This window comes from Salvelinus namaycush, chromosome 34 (genome assembly GCF_016432855.1).
Source record: "Salvelinus namaycush isolate Seneca chromosome 34, SaNama_1.0, whole genome shotgun sequence".
Classification (NCBI taxonomy): domain Eukaryota; kingdom Metazoa; phylum Chordata; class Actinopteri; order Salmoniformes; family Salmonidae; genus Salvelinus; species Salvelinus namaycush.
The window spans coordinates 40,861,378-40,879,820 of record NC_052340.1 but is presented as its reverse complement, the minus strand read 5'-3'; the positions used below and the strand labels follow the sequence as shown (position 1 = coordinate 40,879,820).

Sequence of the window (18,443 nt, the reverse complement as noted above, 5' to 3'; positions counted from 1 at the left end):
TATTTCATAGCCCAGTAAAACCAGCCCGCTAGCTTAGTACAGGCGTATGGTTGTAGTAAAGCTGTGACTCTCTCAGGTCGTAGTAAAACTGTTAGCTGATCGTTGTTCGTTATTCTCACAGCCCCATTTCTGTGTGGTCCCAGTCACTGATTGGGTAATTAAATATGTTCAACTTTAAAACACAAAATGTCCGCAATTTGATTCCCAGCAGGCAGAGTCCCTCCTCTTGTAAAGTTCATGTTCCTTCAGAAAGACTATAGTTTTGTTATTTTTTACAGCGATGACTGACCAGGGTTTCTGTTTTCTCTCTTCTCCAGATCTTTTGAGTACTTATCAGCGGCATCAGGACCATTCTCTCTCTCTGTGATTGGATAGGCAGCCTGACGGTTGAAACTCAACGTGCCAGTGATGTCAACGCCAGACTGCAGGTTGGTTAACTAATACATGATCTAAGTTCTTTGCAAGATGACAATTTTTGATATGGATGTCGGTTATGTTATTGTATGCAGGGCATAGTGTGTTTACTTAGTTTGACACGTATCTCTGTAACATCACGAGTTGTTTATCTGTGTAGGTACCTGTCTTTTCTGTTGTAGACTGTAACCATGGGCAACGTGGAGAGCCAGAACGGCGACCATGCCTTCTACGGCACCCAACATGGCCACCTGTCCCGTAAGCACATGTCTCGATCTCTCCGCATCTCCAACAAGCACCATCAGTCCCAGTCCAGCTCTGGTTCCACCCGCCGCTCCCGTGACTGTCACGCCTCGCAAGGCAAAGTAGATCACCGTAACTCGGAGACCTCCACGCGTTCCAGCAGCACCCCTAGTATCCCACAGTCCTTAGCGGACCACGCCCTGGAGCCCTTCAATCAGACCAATGTCCTGTCAGACTACTCCTCTCCGATCTGGGTGGACCGCATGGCCATGAACCTCCGGCCAGTCTCCTTCCATACCCACCGAGACAACCCGTCTGTAACGCTCCATCAAGACGCAGCGTCACCTGGGGCTAGACCCCACGAACCCCAGGGTCTACAGGACAGAGGACCAGGCCTATACAGTAACACAGGGGAGGCGACCTACCTTCAGAAGACTAGAGACGGACCTAGGGAACCCCGAGAGGTGGTCAGCTTCAAGAAGAAGAGGTCCAAATCAGCCGACATGTGGAGAGAAGACAGTCTGGAGTTCAGTCTGTCAGACCTCAGCCAGGAACACCTCACCAGGTTAGAGAAGTCAGACCTCAGCCAGGGAACACCTCACCAGGTTAGAGAAGACAGACCTCAGCCAGTAACACCTCACCAGGTTAGAGAAGACAGACTTCAGCCAGGAACACCTCACCAGGTTAGAGAAGACAGACCTCAGCCAGTAACACCTCACCAGGTTAGAGAAGACAGACCTCAGCCAGTAACACCTCACCAGGTTAGAGAAGTCAGACCTCAGCCAGGAACACCTCACCAGGTTAGAGAAGTCAGACCTCAGCCAGGAACACCTCACCAGGTTAGAGAAGACAGACCTCAGCCAGAACACCTCACCAGGTTAGAGAAGTCAGACCTCAGCCAGGAACACCTCACCAGGTTAGAGAAGTCAGACCTCAGCCAGGAACACCTCACCAGGTTAGAGAAGTCAGACCTCAGCCAGGTTAGAGAGGTCAGACCTCAGCCAGGGAACACCTCAACAGGTTAGAGAAGTCAGACCTCAGCCAGGAACACCTCAACAGGTTAGAGAAGTCAGACCTCAGCCAGGAACACCTCACCAGGTTAGAGAAGTCAGACCTCAGCCAGGTTAGAGAGGTCAGACCTCAGCCAGGGAACACCTCAACAGGTTAGAGAGGTCAGACCTCAGCCAGGGAACACCTCACCAGGTTAGAGAATGACCGTGATATACTATGACTGTGATATGAGGTTGTCTTACTTAGTTACCTGAAGATGAAGGCACTAACTGTAAGTCACTCTGGATGACTCTGGATATGCTAAATGACTAACATGTAAATGTAGAGAAGCAGCCAACTGGAGGGTTGTCAGTTCCAATCCATTCAAATTCCGTCTCTTTTTTTTTCAGCACAGAGGAGATCATCGACACGGAGGAGGCAGAGGACTTCCCTGATTGTGACGGCCTGCGGGGGCTCGTGTCCCCCGAGGGTCTGGAGGGTCTGGACGCAGCAGGCCGGGCCAACTCCCTGGACCAGCTCTACGGGGGTCAGAAGACCCCGACCCGCCGGCCCGCTGGACGCTACGCTAAGTGGCACCATGACGCTAACCGCTCCGCCCGGGAGGGTGATAAGATGGTGTCTCCGGAGGAGGAGGAGGATGGGAACTCGTACGGAGCTTATACTCTGCCATGCCGACGCTCACACTGCCTGTCTGAGGGCCTGACCAGTTACCGGGCTGCCACCTGCTCCACCATGCAGGGACGCAGGGCACAGACCATACAGGTAGGATGTCACCATGTTGTTACACTGACTCCATGTTTGTTTTTAGTCACAGGATACACACTGAATGCATATCAAAGACCACACTGGTAGGATACGTAATGGATAATTAACGAGGAGCTATGCATTCTATTGAAACTAATGAACGACGTGGAAGGTGTGTTCCACCACACGCTAGAGGAGTGGAACTGACCTTCCACAGAGTTGCCTTTATGTTCCAGAGAACCCAGAGAGCCCCTGGTTGATTTTGCCGCTATTATACCATGGCTATAATTTAACACATTTTGCTGCTAGAAATGTGTTCGTTTGTATTTATTATGGATCCCCATTTAGTTCCTGCCAAGGCAGCAGCTATTCTTCCTGGGGTTTATTATGGATCCCCATTTAGTTCCTGACAAGGCAGCAGCTATTCTTCCTGGGGTTTATTATGGATCCCCATTTAGTTCCTGCCAAGGCAGCAGCTACTCTTCCTGGGGTTTATTATGGATCCCCATTTAGTTCCTGCCAAGGCAGCAGCTACTCTTCCTGGGGTGTATTATGGATCCCCATTTAGTTCCTGCCAAGGCAGCAGCTATTCTTCCTCGGGTTTATTATGGATCCCCATTTAGTTCCTGCCAAGACAGCAGCTACTCTTCCTGGGGTTTATTATGGATCCCCGTTAGTTCCTGCCAAGGCAGCAGCTACTCTTCCTGGGGTTTATTATGGATCCCCATTAGTTCCTGCCAAGGCAGCAGCTACTTTTCCTGGGGTTTATTATGGATCCCCATTAGTTCCTGCCAAGGCAGCAGCTACTCTTCCTGGGGTTTATTATGGATCCCCATTAGTTCCTGCCAAGGCAGCAGCTATTCTTCCTGGGGTTTATTATGGATCCCCATTTAGTTCCTGACAAGGCAGCAGCTATTCTTCCTGGGGTTTATTATGGATCCCCATTTAGTTCCTGCCAAGGCAGCAGCTACTCTTCCTGGGGTTTATTATGGATCCCCATTTAGTTCCTGCCAAGGCAGCAGCTACTCTTCCTGGGGTGTATTATGGATCCCCATTTAGTTCCTGCCAAGGCAGCAGCTATTCTTCCTCGGGTTTATTATGGATCCCCATTTAGTTCCTGCCAAGACAGCAGCTACTCTTCCTGGGGTTTATTATGGATCCCCGTTAGTTCCTGCCAAGGCAGCAGCTACTCTTCCTGGGGTTTATTATGGATCCCCATTAGTTCCTGCCAAGGCAGCAGCTACTTTTCCTGGGGTTTATTATGGATCCCCATTAGTTCCTGCCAAGGCAGCAGCTACTCTTCCTGAGGTTTATTATGGATCCCCATTAGTTCCTGCCAAGGCAGCAGCTACTCTTCCTGGGATCCAAAGACATTAAGGCAGTTATACATTTTAAAATCATTACAATACATTCATAACATATTTCACAACATATTAAGTGTTTGCCCTCAGGCTTCTACAATATATCTACAACAGAAAATCCATGTGTAGAGTGCGTATGTTGTCGAGTGTTTTGTAAGCATGTGTCTTTGTGTTGCTTCACAGTCCCCGCTGTTCCATAAGGTGTATGTGTACCTGTTATTTAAATCTGATTCTACTGCTGCATCAGTTGCCTGATGTGGAATAGAGTTCCATGTAGTCATGGCTCTATGCAGTACTGTGTGCCTCCCATAGTCTGTTCTGGACTTGGGGACTGTGAAGAGACCTCTGGTGGCATGTATTGTGGGGTATGCATGGGTGTGTGCCAGTAGTTTAGACAGACAGTTCGGTGCATTCAACATGTCAATACCTCTCATGAATACAAGTAGTGATGAAGTCAATCTCTCCTCCACTTTCAGCCAGGAGAGATTGACATGCATATGATTAATATTAGCTTTCTGTGTACATCCAAGGGCCAGCCCTGCTGCTCTGTTCTGAGCCAATTGCAATTTTCCTGAGTCCCTCTTTGTGGCACCTGACCACACGACTGAACAGTAGTCCAGGTGTGACAAAACTAGAGCCTGTAGGACCTGCCTTGTTGATAGTGCTGTTAAGAAGGTAGAGCAGCGCTTTATTATGGACAGACTTCTCCAAATCTTAGCTACTGTTGTATCAATATGTTTTGACCATGACAATTCAGGGTTATTCCAAGCAGTTTAGTCTCCTCAATTTGCACAATTTCCATATTATTTATTACAATATTTAGTTGAGGTTTAGGGTTTTCAGTTTTCAGCTGTGCTAACATACTTGCAAAGGGTTTTCTAATGATCAGTTAGCCTTTTAAAATGATAAACTTGGATTAGCTAACACAACGTGCCATTGGAACACAGGAGTGATGGTTGCTGATACTGGGCCTCTGTACTCCTATGTAGATATTCCATTAAAAATCTGCCGTTTCCAGCTACAATAGTCATTTACAACATTAACAATGTCTACACTGTATTTCTGATCAATTTGATGTTATTTTAATGGACAAAAAAAGAAGAAGATTTTCTATCAAAAACAAGGACATTTCTAAGTGACCCCAAACTTTGGAACGATAGTGGATGTTTTTCCAGCAAAACACTATGATCGATAATGCAGGTAGAAATGTGTGTAACATCCACGGATGAAGCTAGCAAGTTTACTAGATGGCTACAGTTAGTGGCTGTGGTAACCAAACAGACTCGCTAATTTAGCTAACCAAAACATCAGTCCTGTAGCTTGCTATTATGAAAATCAACAATGCCAATAATGTTTTCAATTCGACTTTTGCTTTCAAAAGCAGCTCAAACATAAAACATGTAAGAATGAACTGTAGCCGTTTAATTCTACCGTGCTGATGTACCGTGCGTTATAGGGAAATAATGCAGGCTCCAGAATGCCGTTCAAGCCAATCAGAAATGACTATTCAAGAATGCCATGGTATAACACTAATATGATACTGATTATAGTCAGATCCGGAGTCGATGTGAATTTGATTCCACTCCACAGGAAAAACAAACAAATGAGAGTGGAGGATTTGTGTTTTGTTTACTTACATCTTTCTCAAGCTCATAAATATGTATATGATGTGTTTGTGTCTGAAAGCAGTGTGTGTTTGTTTGTAGGTGGTGTGTCTGTTTGTAAGCAGTGTTTGTGTGTGTGTGTGTTCCTGTGTTTGTGTGTGTATGTATATCGTTCTCTTTTTCTATTTCTCTCTCCATCTCGCTCGCTCTCTTTCTCCTTCTGTCTGTCTGTCTGTCTCTGTCTCTCTCTGTGTCTGTCTCTGTCTCTGTCTCTGTGTCTGTCTGTCTCTGTCTCCTTCTGTCTGTCTGTCTGTCTGTCTCTGTCTCTCTCTGTGTCTGTCTCTGTCTCTGTGTCTGTCTCTGTCTCTGTGTCTGTCTCTGTCTCTGTGTCTGTCTGTCTCTGTCTCCTTCGGTCTGTCTGTCTCTTTCTCCTTCGGTCTGTCTGTCTGTCTGTCTCTTTCTCCTTCGGTCTGTCTGTCTGTCTCTCTGCAGCAGCCCCAGAATATTATTATAGAAAGCTGCTCTGAAATCTAATGCTCCCTATTCACTAACACTATATATACCCCTCTCTTCCTCTCTGAAGACTCCTTCCTATTTTTCCTCATTGTGTCTGAGAGATATTACTCTGTCGGTCCTGTTCCTAGAGTTGATAATAAGGTCCAGAGATGGATGAAGCGTAAAGAGAAAGCAGGTCTGCTGTGCTCGTATGTGTCTGTGTAAAATCACTCCTTTACACACTCTGCCCTTTGTTATGATAATGAGTGGGGCCTGGATAACAGTGTGACAGTAAAACGTGTGTGTGTGCGTGTGTGTGTGTTGGCCATATCACCATGGTGCGGGCAGCGGGTGAATGTAGCCGCCGAGCGCATGATGTGGTCATGTGACCTGCCTGGAGACATTGTCATGGTTATTGTAAGAGACCAAGGCGCAGTGTTGAGTTGAGTTCCACATATTTATTTAAAGTGAAGCTTCTTTAACCAAAACAAGAAACAAGCAACACAACGTGACTTACGTGGTGACACAAGCACCAACACAAACAATATCCCACAAACACAGGTGGGAACAATGGAGAACTTAAATATGAACCCCAATTAGAGACAACGATAATCAGCTGCCTCTAATTGGGAACCATACCAAGCACACCAACATAGAAATAGGAAAACTAGAACACCCCCCTAGTCACGCTCTGACCTACAACACCATAGAGAACCAAGGGCACTCTATGGTCAGGGCGTGACAGACAGTTTGGTTGGACCCTTCTTAGATTCCCATGTCAGTCAGAGAGGAGAGGGCAGAACCTAAGGCATAGGAGAGTTGGAGAGGGGAGTTGGAGAGTTGGGGTAAGGAGAGTTGGGGTGAGGAGAGTTGGGGTGAGGAGAGTTGGGGTGAGGAGAGTTGGGGTGAGGAGAGTTGGGGTAAGGAGAGTTGGGGTAAGGAGAGTTGGGGTAAGGAGAGTTGGGGTGAGGAGATTGGTGAGGAGAGTTGGGGTGAGGAGAGTTGGGGTGAGGAGAGTTGGAGTAAGGAGAGTTGGGGTAATGAGAGTTGGGGTAAGGAGAGTTGGGGTAAGGAGAGTTGGGGTAAGGAGAGTTGGGGTGAGGAGAGTTGGGGTGAGGAGAGTTGGGGTAAGGAGAGTTGGGGTAAGGAGAGTTGGAGTAAGGAGAGTTGGGGTAAGGAGAGTTGGGGTAAGGAGAGTTGGAGTGAGGAGAGTTGGGGTGAGGAGAGTTGGGGTAAGGAGAGTTGGAGTAAGGAGAGTTGGGGTGAGGAGAGTTGGGGTGAGGAGAGTTGGGGTAAGGAGAGTTGGGGTAAGGAGAGTTGGAGTAAGGAGAGTTGGGGTAAGGAGAGTTGGGGTAAGGAGAGTTGGGGTAAGGAGAGTTGGAGAGTTGGGGTAAGGAGAGTTGGGGTAAGGAGAGTTGGGGTAAGGAGAGTTGGAGTAAGGAGAGTTGGAGAGTTGGGGTAAGGAGAGTTGGGGTAAGGAGAGTTGGGGTAAGGAGAGTTGGAGTAAGGAGAGTTGGGGTAAGGAGAGTTGGGGTAAGGAGAGTTGGAGTGAGGAGAGTTGGGGTGAGGAGAGTTGGGGTGAGGAGAGTTGGAGTAAGGAGAGTTGGTGTAAGGAGAGTTGGTGTAAGGAGAGTTGGTGTAAGGAGAGTTGGTGTAAGGAGAGTTGGGGTGAGGAGAGTTGGGGTGAGGAGAGTTGGGGTGAGGAGAGTTGGGGTGAGGAGAGTTGGAGTAAGGAGAGTTGGTGTAAGGAGAGTTGGAGAGTTGGTGTAAGGAGAGTTGGTGTAAGGAGAGTTGGAGTAAGGAGAGTTGGAGTAAGGAGAGTTGGGGTGAGGAGAGTTGGAGAGTTGGGGTGAGGAGAGTTGGGGTAAGGAGAGTTGGAGTAAGGAGAGTTGGGGTAAGGAGAGTTGGGGTAAGGAGAGTTGGAGAGTTGGTAAGGAGAGGAGAGTTTCGCCTCTCCCGAGTCCGTACGCGAGTTGCATCGATGGGACAAGACTGCAACTACCAATTCGATACCTCAAAATTGTGGAGAAAAAGGGGTGAAAAGTACAAAAAAATATATAATAATTGGATGCATTCGTGGGTATGTTTCTGTCGTCTATGTGGCCGATCCTGGCATTCGTGGCTGTCATTCGTGGGTATGTTTCTGTAGTCTATGTGGCCGATCCAGGCATTCGTGGCTGTCATTCGTGGGTATGTTTCTGTAGTCTATGTGGCCGATCCAGGCATTCGTGGCTGTCATTCGTGGGTATGTTTCTGTAGTCTATGTGGCCGATCCAGGCATTCGTGGCTGTCATTCGTGGGTATGTTTCTGTAGTCTATGTGGCCGATCCAGGCATTCGTGGCTGTCATTCGTGGGTATGTTTCTGTAGTCTATGTGGCCGATCCAGGCACACATAATATAGACGTGAATAGAGGTAACATTTATCTCACCTTTTAAATCTCCCCGTTGCTGTTTTTATAATGAGAAAGGGACCAAAAACCTGGTTGCTTTAGTAATGGAAGGACTTGAATAGAAAGCCAAGTTGAAGCCAACATTAGATGTTTTCGTTCTCACAATAACCACACGTGGTTCTAACCCAACAGAGGAGAGCGACACCCTTCAGTTGAAGTAGCGGGGAAAACAAACAAGAGGCCACATTTCTCACAAAAACAAAATACAAACAGTTAATTGAGGATAATTATAAAAAAAAGAGCAGGAGAACCTATAAATTGGCCACAATAATTACAAAGACATTTCTGATTTTCAAGGTAGAAACCTATTCCAGTACTTTAATTTCTGAGCTCCAATGTCAAGTTCTAGGTAGGCTACTTCAAGCCCCTTGGGTATTGTATAACATGGAAACCAAAATGTATTCGTCATGTTATTTCATTACCAGATCATATTGAGTAGCCCACTAGGCTGTCATTCGTTGGCATTATATCCAGAATAATTCATAGGAATAGTGTTGGGTGTTGAGCAATAGTCTATCATACACAGACTCCATGTCCAATCCGAGGATCAAAAACATATTATATCCAGAATAATTCATAGGAATAGTGTTGGGTGTTGAGCAATAGTCTATCATACACAGACTCCATGTCCAATCCGAGGATCAAAAACATATGAAAATATTGCATTGATGCTTTCTCTGTTAAATCTAACGAGAACCTGCTGTAGAAATGAAGCAGACAGCAACAGATGATCAACATCAAGGGATATTAGATCCAACGTGGATCCAGACACAACTGTGTTAACCTCCGTAACGAATGAAACACAAAAATATTTTCTCGACCCCGTTTTTCCATCACTTGGGCTGTTTGTCGCTATCACAACAGCTGTTCGTCACTTGACTGTCATTCGGGAAAAATTCCCTTACTTGATCAGATGATGATGTGTTAAAATATCACGGTGTAACTAATCAGCTCGCATCCAACAAGAATTATGCATAGTTTGTTGAAGAACCACGTTAATGACGGTATCGATTTGTTGGTTTTAAGTGTCAAGGTTAGGTAAATCTTTCGGTTAGAAGCAATCACATGAATTATTTTGGGATTTGTGAACCCACGAAAACTGTTTTCACCTCGTAACATAAAGAGACACTGTTACATAGTTACACTGTATTTCTGAACACTGTCTGACAGCTAGAAGCCAGGAAACTTACAGGGTTCAAGTGCAATGTCTAATTTAACTCATTCATGCTTAATATAAGATATAACGACAATATACACTGACATAAATGTAAGGACAGAAAAGTCATGTTTTATGTCACATGATTTTGGTCATCCGTCAAGACACCAACCACGATAAACGGTTAAACAGTTTAAATCAACTTGTGAATTGTATTGAATATATACAACTATTGATCCCCCTTAGTTCTTAGACCTTTTTAAAAATAATTGATTATTGTCAATAACCTTATCAACAGCTATAACAAGTTGTCCAGTGTAGGAAATCCTCAGCGGTACCCGAGTTTCTAGAAAGACCCGTCTGTAGACTAGGCTAAGGTAGGACAGGGTAGGATCAGTGACCTCACCATGTTGGATTTTTAAGGGCACCTCACTGGTACCCTAGTTTCTAGAAAGACCCGTCTGTAGACTAGACTAAGGTAGGACAGGGTAGGATCAGTGACCTCAACATGTTGGATTTAAGGGCACCTCACTGGTACCCTAGTTTCTAGAAAGACCCGTCTGTAGACTAGGCTAAGGTAGGACAGGGTAGGATCAGTGACCTCAACATGTTGGATTTAAGGGCACCTCACTGGTACCCTAGTTTCTAGAAAGACCCGTCTGTAGACTAGACTAAGGTAGGACAGGGTAGGATCAGTGACCTCAACATGTTGGATTTAAGGGCAGGGTTGCCACCTCTACATCTGCAGAGACGGTATGGACTCAAGGTAAAGGGCTGCTGGTGTGACAGGACTGAAGCTTGGTTCGCTGTCAGACTGACCACATGTCTGGAGACCAATAGAATGCAACAAGTGTCTATAGACTGTGTGTCTGTCTGTCTCACCTCTACCTGTGTCGTGTATGTGTGTGTGTCTCATCTCTACCTGTGTCGTGTGTGTCTGTCTGTCTCACCTCTACCTGTGTCGTGTATGTGTGTGTGTCTCATCTCTACCTGTGTCGTGTGTGTGTGTGTGTCTGTCTGTCTCATCTCTACCTGTGTGTGTCTGTGTATGTCTGTCTCACCTCTACCTGTGTGTGTCTGTGTCTGTCTGTCTCACCTCTACCTGTGTCGTGTGTGTGTCTCACCTCTACCTGTGTCATGTGTGTGTGTGTGTGTGTGTGTGTCTCATCTCTACCTGTGTGTGTGTGTGTGTGTGTGTGTGTGTGTGTGTGTGTGTGTGTGTGTGTGTGTGTGTGTGTGTGTGTGTGTGTGTGTGTGTGTGTGTGTGTGTGTGTGTGTGTGTGTGTGTGTGTGTGTGTGTGTGTGTCTCACCTGTGTGACTGTACCTGTGTGTTTCCAGGATGTGACTGCCGGAGAGGGCAGTGAGTACGAGGACAGTGGCATCGACGGGGTGACGGTGTCGGGGGCGGAGCATCACTCCCGGCGCTATAAGACCATGTCTATGTCCTTCTCCGTGTGCTCGGCGGCGGGGCGGAGCCTGTTCGCTGGCAGCGACAGCGGAAGCAGCAACGGGGGAGCGCCCAGTGATGGGGTCCAGGGGGTCTACGAGAACTTCAGACAGGTGGGTGGTGGTTCTGGTTCACACACACACACACAGTGATGGGGTCCAGGGGGTCTACAAGAACTTCAGACAGGTGGGTGGTGGTTCTGGTTCACACACACACCCAGTGATGGGGTCCAGGGGGTCTACAAGAACTTCAGACAGGTGGGTGGTGGTTCTGGTTCACACACACACACACAGTGATGGGGTCCAGGGGGTCTACGAGAACTTCAGACAGGTGGGTGGTGATTCTGGTTCACACACACACACACACACACACACACACACACACACACACACACACACACACACACACACACACACACACACACACACACACACACACACACACATAAATACACACACACACACACACACACACATAAATACACACACACACACACACACACACACACACACACACACACACACACACACACACACATGATCATAATCATCATCACTCTGCTATGTGTGTTTCAAGTCAAATGTATTTATAAAGCCCTTTTTACATCGGCAGATGTCACAAAGTGATACACAAACCCAGTCTAAAACCCCAAACAGCAAGCAATGCAGATGTAGAAGCACGGTGGCTAGGAAAAACTCCCTAGAAAGGCAGGAACCTAAGAAGAAACCTAGAGAGGAACCAGGCTCTCAGGGGGTTTGAACTCCCTAGAAAGGCAGGAACCTAAGAAGAAACCTAGAGAGGAACCAGGCTCTCAGGGGGTTTGAACTCCCTAGAAAGGCAGGAACCTAAGAAGAAACCTAGAGAGGAACCAGGCTCTCAGGGGGTTTGAACTCCCTAGAAAGGCAGGAACCTAGGAAGAAACCTAGAGAGGAACCAGGCTCTCAGGGCGTTTGAACTCCCTAGAAAGGCAGGAACCTAGGAAGAAACCTAGAGAGGAACCAGGCTCTCAGGGGGTTTGCTGTTTTCAGTCCTTTGTCTGTCTATGTATTTTAAGCTGCCAACAAATTGCAGTTCGGGCACAATAAAGCTTTATTGATTTGAATTTTAATGTTATGATCAGGAGTTGGAGATGAGCTCATGTCCGACAGAGAGTCTGGAGGAGGCGGGCTCAGCCCTGAGTGATGAGCAGAGCACCATGAGTTCAGCCTACCAATCAGATCCCCTGCACAGCGTTGTCCAGGGAACCGTGCGGAAGGCAGGCCGGCTGGCCGTCAAGAACATCCTGGTTCACAAGAAAAGCAAGAAGGTGGAGTCAGCCACCAGGAGGAAGTGGAAGAGCTACTGGGTCTGCCTCAAAGGTACCTACCCTACAGTATATACTGTATCTATACACACTACTATCTACTGGCTCTATATACACTATAGCTACGGCTACAAATGTTACTACTACTACTACTACTACTACTACTACTACTACTACTGTACTACTACTACTGCTACTGCTTCTACTACTACTACTGCTACGACTGCTACTACTACTACTACTGCTACTACTACTACTACTACTGTTACTACTACTACTGCTACAAATGTTACTACTACTACTACTACTACTACTACTACTGCTACTACTACTACTGCTACTACTACTACACATGTTGCTACTACTACTACTACTGTTACTACTACTACTGCTACAAATGTTACTACTACTACTACTACTACTACTACTGCTACTACTACTACTGCTACTACTACTACAAATGTTGCTACTACTACTACTACTGTTCCTACTGCTACAAATGTTACTACTACTGCTACTACTACTACTGCTACTACTACTACAAATGTTGCTACTACTACTACTACTACTGTTACTACTGCTACAAATGTTACTACTACTGCTACTACTACTACTGCTACTACTACTACTACTGCTACTACTACTACTGTTACTACTACTACTGCTACAAATGTTACTACTACTACTACTACTACTACTGCTACTACTACTACTGCTACTACAAATGTTGCCTCTACTACTACTACTGTTACTACTGCTACAAATGTTACTACTACTACTACTGCTACTACAAATGTTGCTACTACTACTACTACTACTACTGCTACAAATGTTACTACTACTGCTACAGATGTTACTACTACTACTACTACTGCTACTACTGCTACTACTACTACAAATGTTACTGCTACAGATGTTACTACTACTACTGCTACTACTACTACAAATGTTGCTACTACTACTACTACTACTGTTACTACTGCTACAAATGTTACTACTACTGCTACTACTACTACTGCTACTACTACTACTACTGCTACTACTACTACTGTTACTACTACTACTGCTACAAATGTTACTACTACTACTACTACTACTACTGCTACTACTACTACTGCTACTACAAATGTTGCCTCTACTACTACTACTGTTACTACTGCTACAAATGTTACTACTACTACTACTGCTACTACAAATGTTGCTACTACTACTACTACTACTACTGCTACAAATGTTACTACTACTGCTACAGATGTTACTACTACTACTACTACTGCTACTACTGCTACTACTACTACAAATGTTACTGCTACAGATGTTACTACTACTACTGCTACTACTACTACAAATGTTGCTACTACTACTACTACTACTACTGTTACTACTGCTACAAATGTTACTACTACTGCTGCTACTACTACTACTGCTACTACTACTACTGCTACTACTACTACTACTGCTACTACTACTACTGTTACTACTACTACTGCTACAAATGTTACTGCTACAGATGTTACTACTACTACTACTACTACTACTACTGCTACTACTACTACAAATGTTACTACTACTTCTACTACAGATGTTACTACTACTACTACTACTACTGCTACTACTACTACAAATGTTACTACTACTGCTACAGATGGCCTCCCGGGTGGCGCAGTGGTCTAGGGCACTGCATCGCAGTGCTAGCTGCGCCACCAGAGTCTCTGGGTTCGCGCCCAGGCTGGGCTGGGTTCACGCCCAGGCTCTGTCGCAGCCGGCCGCAACCGGGAGGTCCGTGGGGCGACGCACAATTGGCATAGCGTCGTCCGGGTTAGGGAGGGTTTGGCCGGTAGGGATATCCTTGTCTCAGTATGTAAAAATGTAATAAAAATGTATGCACTCTACTGTAAGTCGCTCTGGATAAGAGCGTCTGCTAAATGACTAAAATGTAAAAAAATGTAAAAAATGTAATGTTACTACTACTACTACTACTGTTACTACTACTACTGCTACAAATGTTACTACTACTACTACTACTACTACTACTACTGCTACTACTACTACTGCTACTACTACTACAAATGTTGCTACTACTACTACTACTGTTACTACTACTACTGCTACAAATGTTACTACTACTACTACTACTGCTACTACTACTACTGCTACTACTACTGTTCCTACTGCTACAAATGTTACTACTACTGCTACTACTACTAGTGCTACTACTACTACAAATGTTGCTACTACTACTACTACTACTGTTACTACTGCTACAAATGTTACTGCTACTACTACTACTGCTACTACTACTACTGCTACTACTACTACTACTGCTACTACTACTACTGTTACTACTACTACTGCTACAAATGTTACTACTACTACTACTACTACTACTGCTACTACTACTACTGCTACTACAAATGTTGCCTCTACTACTACTACTGTTACTACTGCTACAAATGTTACTACTACTACTACTGCTACTACAAATGTTGCTACTACTACTACTACTACTACTGCTACAAATGTTACTACTACTGCTACAGATGTTACTACTACTACTACTACTGCTACTACTGCTACTACTACTACAAATGTTACTGCTACAGATGTTACTACTACTACTGCTACTACTACTACAAATGTTGCTACTACTACTACTACTACTGTTACTACTGCTACAAATGTTACTACTACTGCTACTACTACTACTGCTACTACTACTACTACTGCTACTACTACTACTGTTACTACTACTACTGCTACAAATGTTACTACTACTACTACTACTACTACTGCTACTACTACTACTGCTACTACAAATGTTGCCTCTTCTACTACTACTGTTACTACTGCTACAAATGTTACTACTACTACTACTGCTACTACAAATGTTGCTACTACTACTACTACTACTACTACTGCTACAAATGTTACTACTACTGCTACAGATGTTACTACTACTACTACTACTGCTACTACTGCTACTACTACTACAAATGTTACTGCTACAGATGTTACTACTACTACTACTACTACTACTGCTACTACTACTACAAATGTTACTACTACTACTACTACTGCTACAGATGTTACTACTACTACTACTACTACTGCTACTACTACTACAAATGTTACTACTACTGCTACAGATGGCCTCCCGGGTGGCGCAGTGGTCTAGGGCACTGCATCGCAGTGCTAGCTGCGCCACCAGAGTCTCTGGGTTCGCGCCCAGGCTGGGCTGGGTTCGCGCCCAGGCTCTGTCGCAGCCGGCCGCAACCGGGAGGTCCGTGGGGCGACGCACAATTGGCATAGCGTCGTCCGGGTTAGGGAGGGTTTGGCCGGTAGGGATATCCTTGTCTCAGTATGTAAAAATGTAATAAAAATGTATGCACTCTACTGTAAGTCGCTCTGGATAAGAGCGTCTGCTAAATGACTAAAATGTAAAAAAATGTAAAAAATGTAATGTTACTACTACTGCTACTACTGCTACTACTACTACAAATGTTACTACTACTACTACTACTACTGCTACAGATGTTACTACTACTACTACTACTACTACTACTACTACAAATGTTACCACTACTACTACGACTGCTACAAATGTTACTACTACTGCTACTACTACTGCTACTACTACTGCTACTACTACTACTACTGCTACAAATGTTACTACTACTACTACAAATGTTACTACTACTACTACTGCTACAAATGTTACTACTACTACTACTACTGCTACAAATGTTACTACTACTGCTACACATACTACTACTACTACTACTACTACTACGGCTACTACTAGAACTAGTATGACCTACAGGGTGTGCCTCGAAGGTAGGAGAGGCCTCCATCTAGCCATACCCTTTATACCCTTTATACTATTACTACTAATACTGTATGGAGGAGCTACCGGTCTGTCTGAAAGGTGAGGCCTGCCCTCCCATACAGCGATAGCCTTTTATATCAATACGCACTCCCCACATATAGCCTTACTCTTTACATATATATACACTATTACTACAATTACTATACACCCGGATGCCTTCAGCCTACTACTATAACTGCTGCTGCGATGCATAGCCGTAGCCTTTACATTTAAAACATGTAAATGGCTTTAGAAGATATATCGGCGACTGCTTATATTTGCTGTGGTGTTACAGTTCCCCTGAAGAGGTATTTACAGCACTGTACTCCATTATAACCCTATGTAATTTATTTACAGTTCCCCTGAAGAGGTATTTACAGCACTGTACTCAATATAACCCTATGTAATTTATTTACAGTTCCCCTGAAGAGGTATTTACAGCACTGTACTCAATATAACCCTATGTAATTTATTTACAGTTCCCCTGAAGAGGTATTTACAGCACTGTACTCAATATAACCCTATGTAATTTATTTACAGTTCCCCTGAAGATATCACAGAGTAGGCCTTTTAATACCACTTGACTGGGCCACATCATTAACCTAAATATCACAGAGTAGGCCTTTAATACCACTTGACTGGGCCACATCAGCATTCTAGGGGCCACATCAGCATTCTAGGGGCCACATCAGCATTCTAGGGGTCACATCAGCATTCTAGGGGGCACATCAGCATTCTAGGGGCCACATCAGCATTCTAGGGGTCACATCAGCATTCTAGGGGCCACATCAGCATTCTCTAGGGGCCACATCAGCATTCTCTAGGGGCCACATCAGCATTGTCTAGGGGCCACATCAGCATTCTCTAGGGGCCACATCAGCATTCTCTAGGGGCCACATCAGCATTCTCTAGGGGCCACATCAGCATTCTAGGGGCCACATCAGCGTTCTCTAGGGGTCACATCAGCATTCTCTAGGGGCCACATCAGCATTCTAGGGGCCACATCAGCATTCTCTAGGGGCCACATCAGCATTCTCTAGGGGCCACATCAGCATTCTCTAGGGGCCACATCAGCATTCTCTAGGGGCCACATCAGCATTCTAGGGGCCACATCAGCATTCTGATTATGCGTGCTCCCTCCTGGAGAATCCAGACCGGCACTTCTTACCGCTGGCCACTAGAGAGCAGAATTAAATTGATAAAACAAGTCAAGCTGTTATTTATTTGATTTGTTGTGTTCTCTGCAGGGAAATTTCCCCCTGTAAGATATTTGAAGGAAGAAAGCTATTACTGTCTAGAAATATACATCACATTTAACCTTTTTCATTGATACTTTGTGTGTGACTGCATTTTGCACTTTATTGGAAAAATGGCTATGCAGATACATTTGATTTGATTTGATTGATGGTTGTGAGTAACTACTTTGTTCCTGTTTTCTCCCAGGATGCACTCTGTTCTTCTACGAGACGGACGGCGGGTCGGGGATCGATCACAACAGTGTTCCTAAACATGCAGCGTGGGCTGAGAACAGTATCGTACAGTCCGTACCTGAACACCCCAAGAAGGATTTTGTCTTCTGCCTCAGCAACTCTCTAGGGGACGCATTTCTCTTCCAGGTAGGAGGAGCTCCACGTGTGTGTGGGTGTATGTGTGTGTGTGGGTGGGTGTATGTGTGTGTGTGTGTGTGTGTTAGATGTACAGTGTTCTAACCTGATTGGTCATTATTGTATTACTTGGCTATATTCCAAGCATGCTGTAGTGTGGAGTAAAGGTCTGCGTAACCCTTTCTCTAACCTCTGACCCCTGACCTCTAACCCCTTGTAGACCTGCAGTCAGACGGAGCTGGAGAACTGGATCACGGCCATCCACTCGGCGTGCGCGGCGGCCGTTGCCAGGCAGCATCACCGGGAGGACACGGTGCGTCTGTTGAAGGCGGAGATTAAGAAGCTGGAGCAGAAGATAGACATGGACGAGAAGATGAAGAAGATGGGAGACATGCAGCTCAGTGCTGTGACCGATACCAAGAAGAGGAAGACCATACTGAACCAGGTGTGTGAGTGTGTGAGCTCAGTTACTGATACCAAGAAGAGGAAGACCATACTGAACCAGGTGTGTGAGAGTGTGAGCTCAGTTACTGATACCAAGAAGAGGAAGACCATACTGAACCAGGTGTGTGAGAGTGTGAGCTCAGTTACTGATACCAAGAAGAGGAAGACCATACTGAACCAGGTGTGTGAGAGTGTGAGCTCAGTTACTGATACCAAGAAGAGGAAGACCATACTGAACCAGGTGTGTGAGAGTGTGAGCTCAGTTACTGATACCAAGAAGAGGAAGACTACTGGACCAGG

At 45.3% G+C, this 18,443-nt stretch overlaps 1 protein-coding gene across 1 annotated transcript in view; it reads left to right on the top strand.

Annotated features, from left to right (window-relative positions):
• The first annotated feature begins 605 nt into the window (after window positions 1-605).
• Window positions 606-18,443, top strand: part of tiam1b (TIAM Rac1 associated GEF 1b) — an 88,987-nt gene continuing 71,149 nt past the window's right edge. The window contains exons 1-6 of the mRNA XM_038973730.1: window positions 606-1,222; window positions 2,058-2,430; window positions 10,819-11,040; window positions 12,048-12,285; window positions 17,539-17,711; window positions 17,920-18,144. Coding sequence (XP_038829658.1) covers window positions 606-1,222; window positions 2,058-2,430; window positions 10,819-11,040; window positions 12,048-12,285; window positions 17,539-17,711; window positions 17,920-18,144 — 1,848 coding nt within the window. The remainder of the gene's footprint in view (window positions 1,223-2,057; window positions 2,431-10,818; window positions 11,041-12,047; window positions 12,286-17,538; window positions 17,712-17,919; window positions 18,145-18,443) is intronic.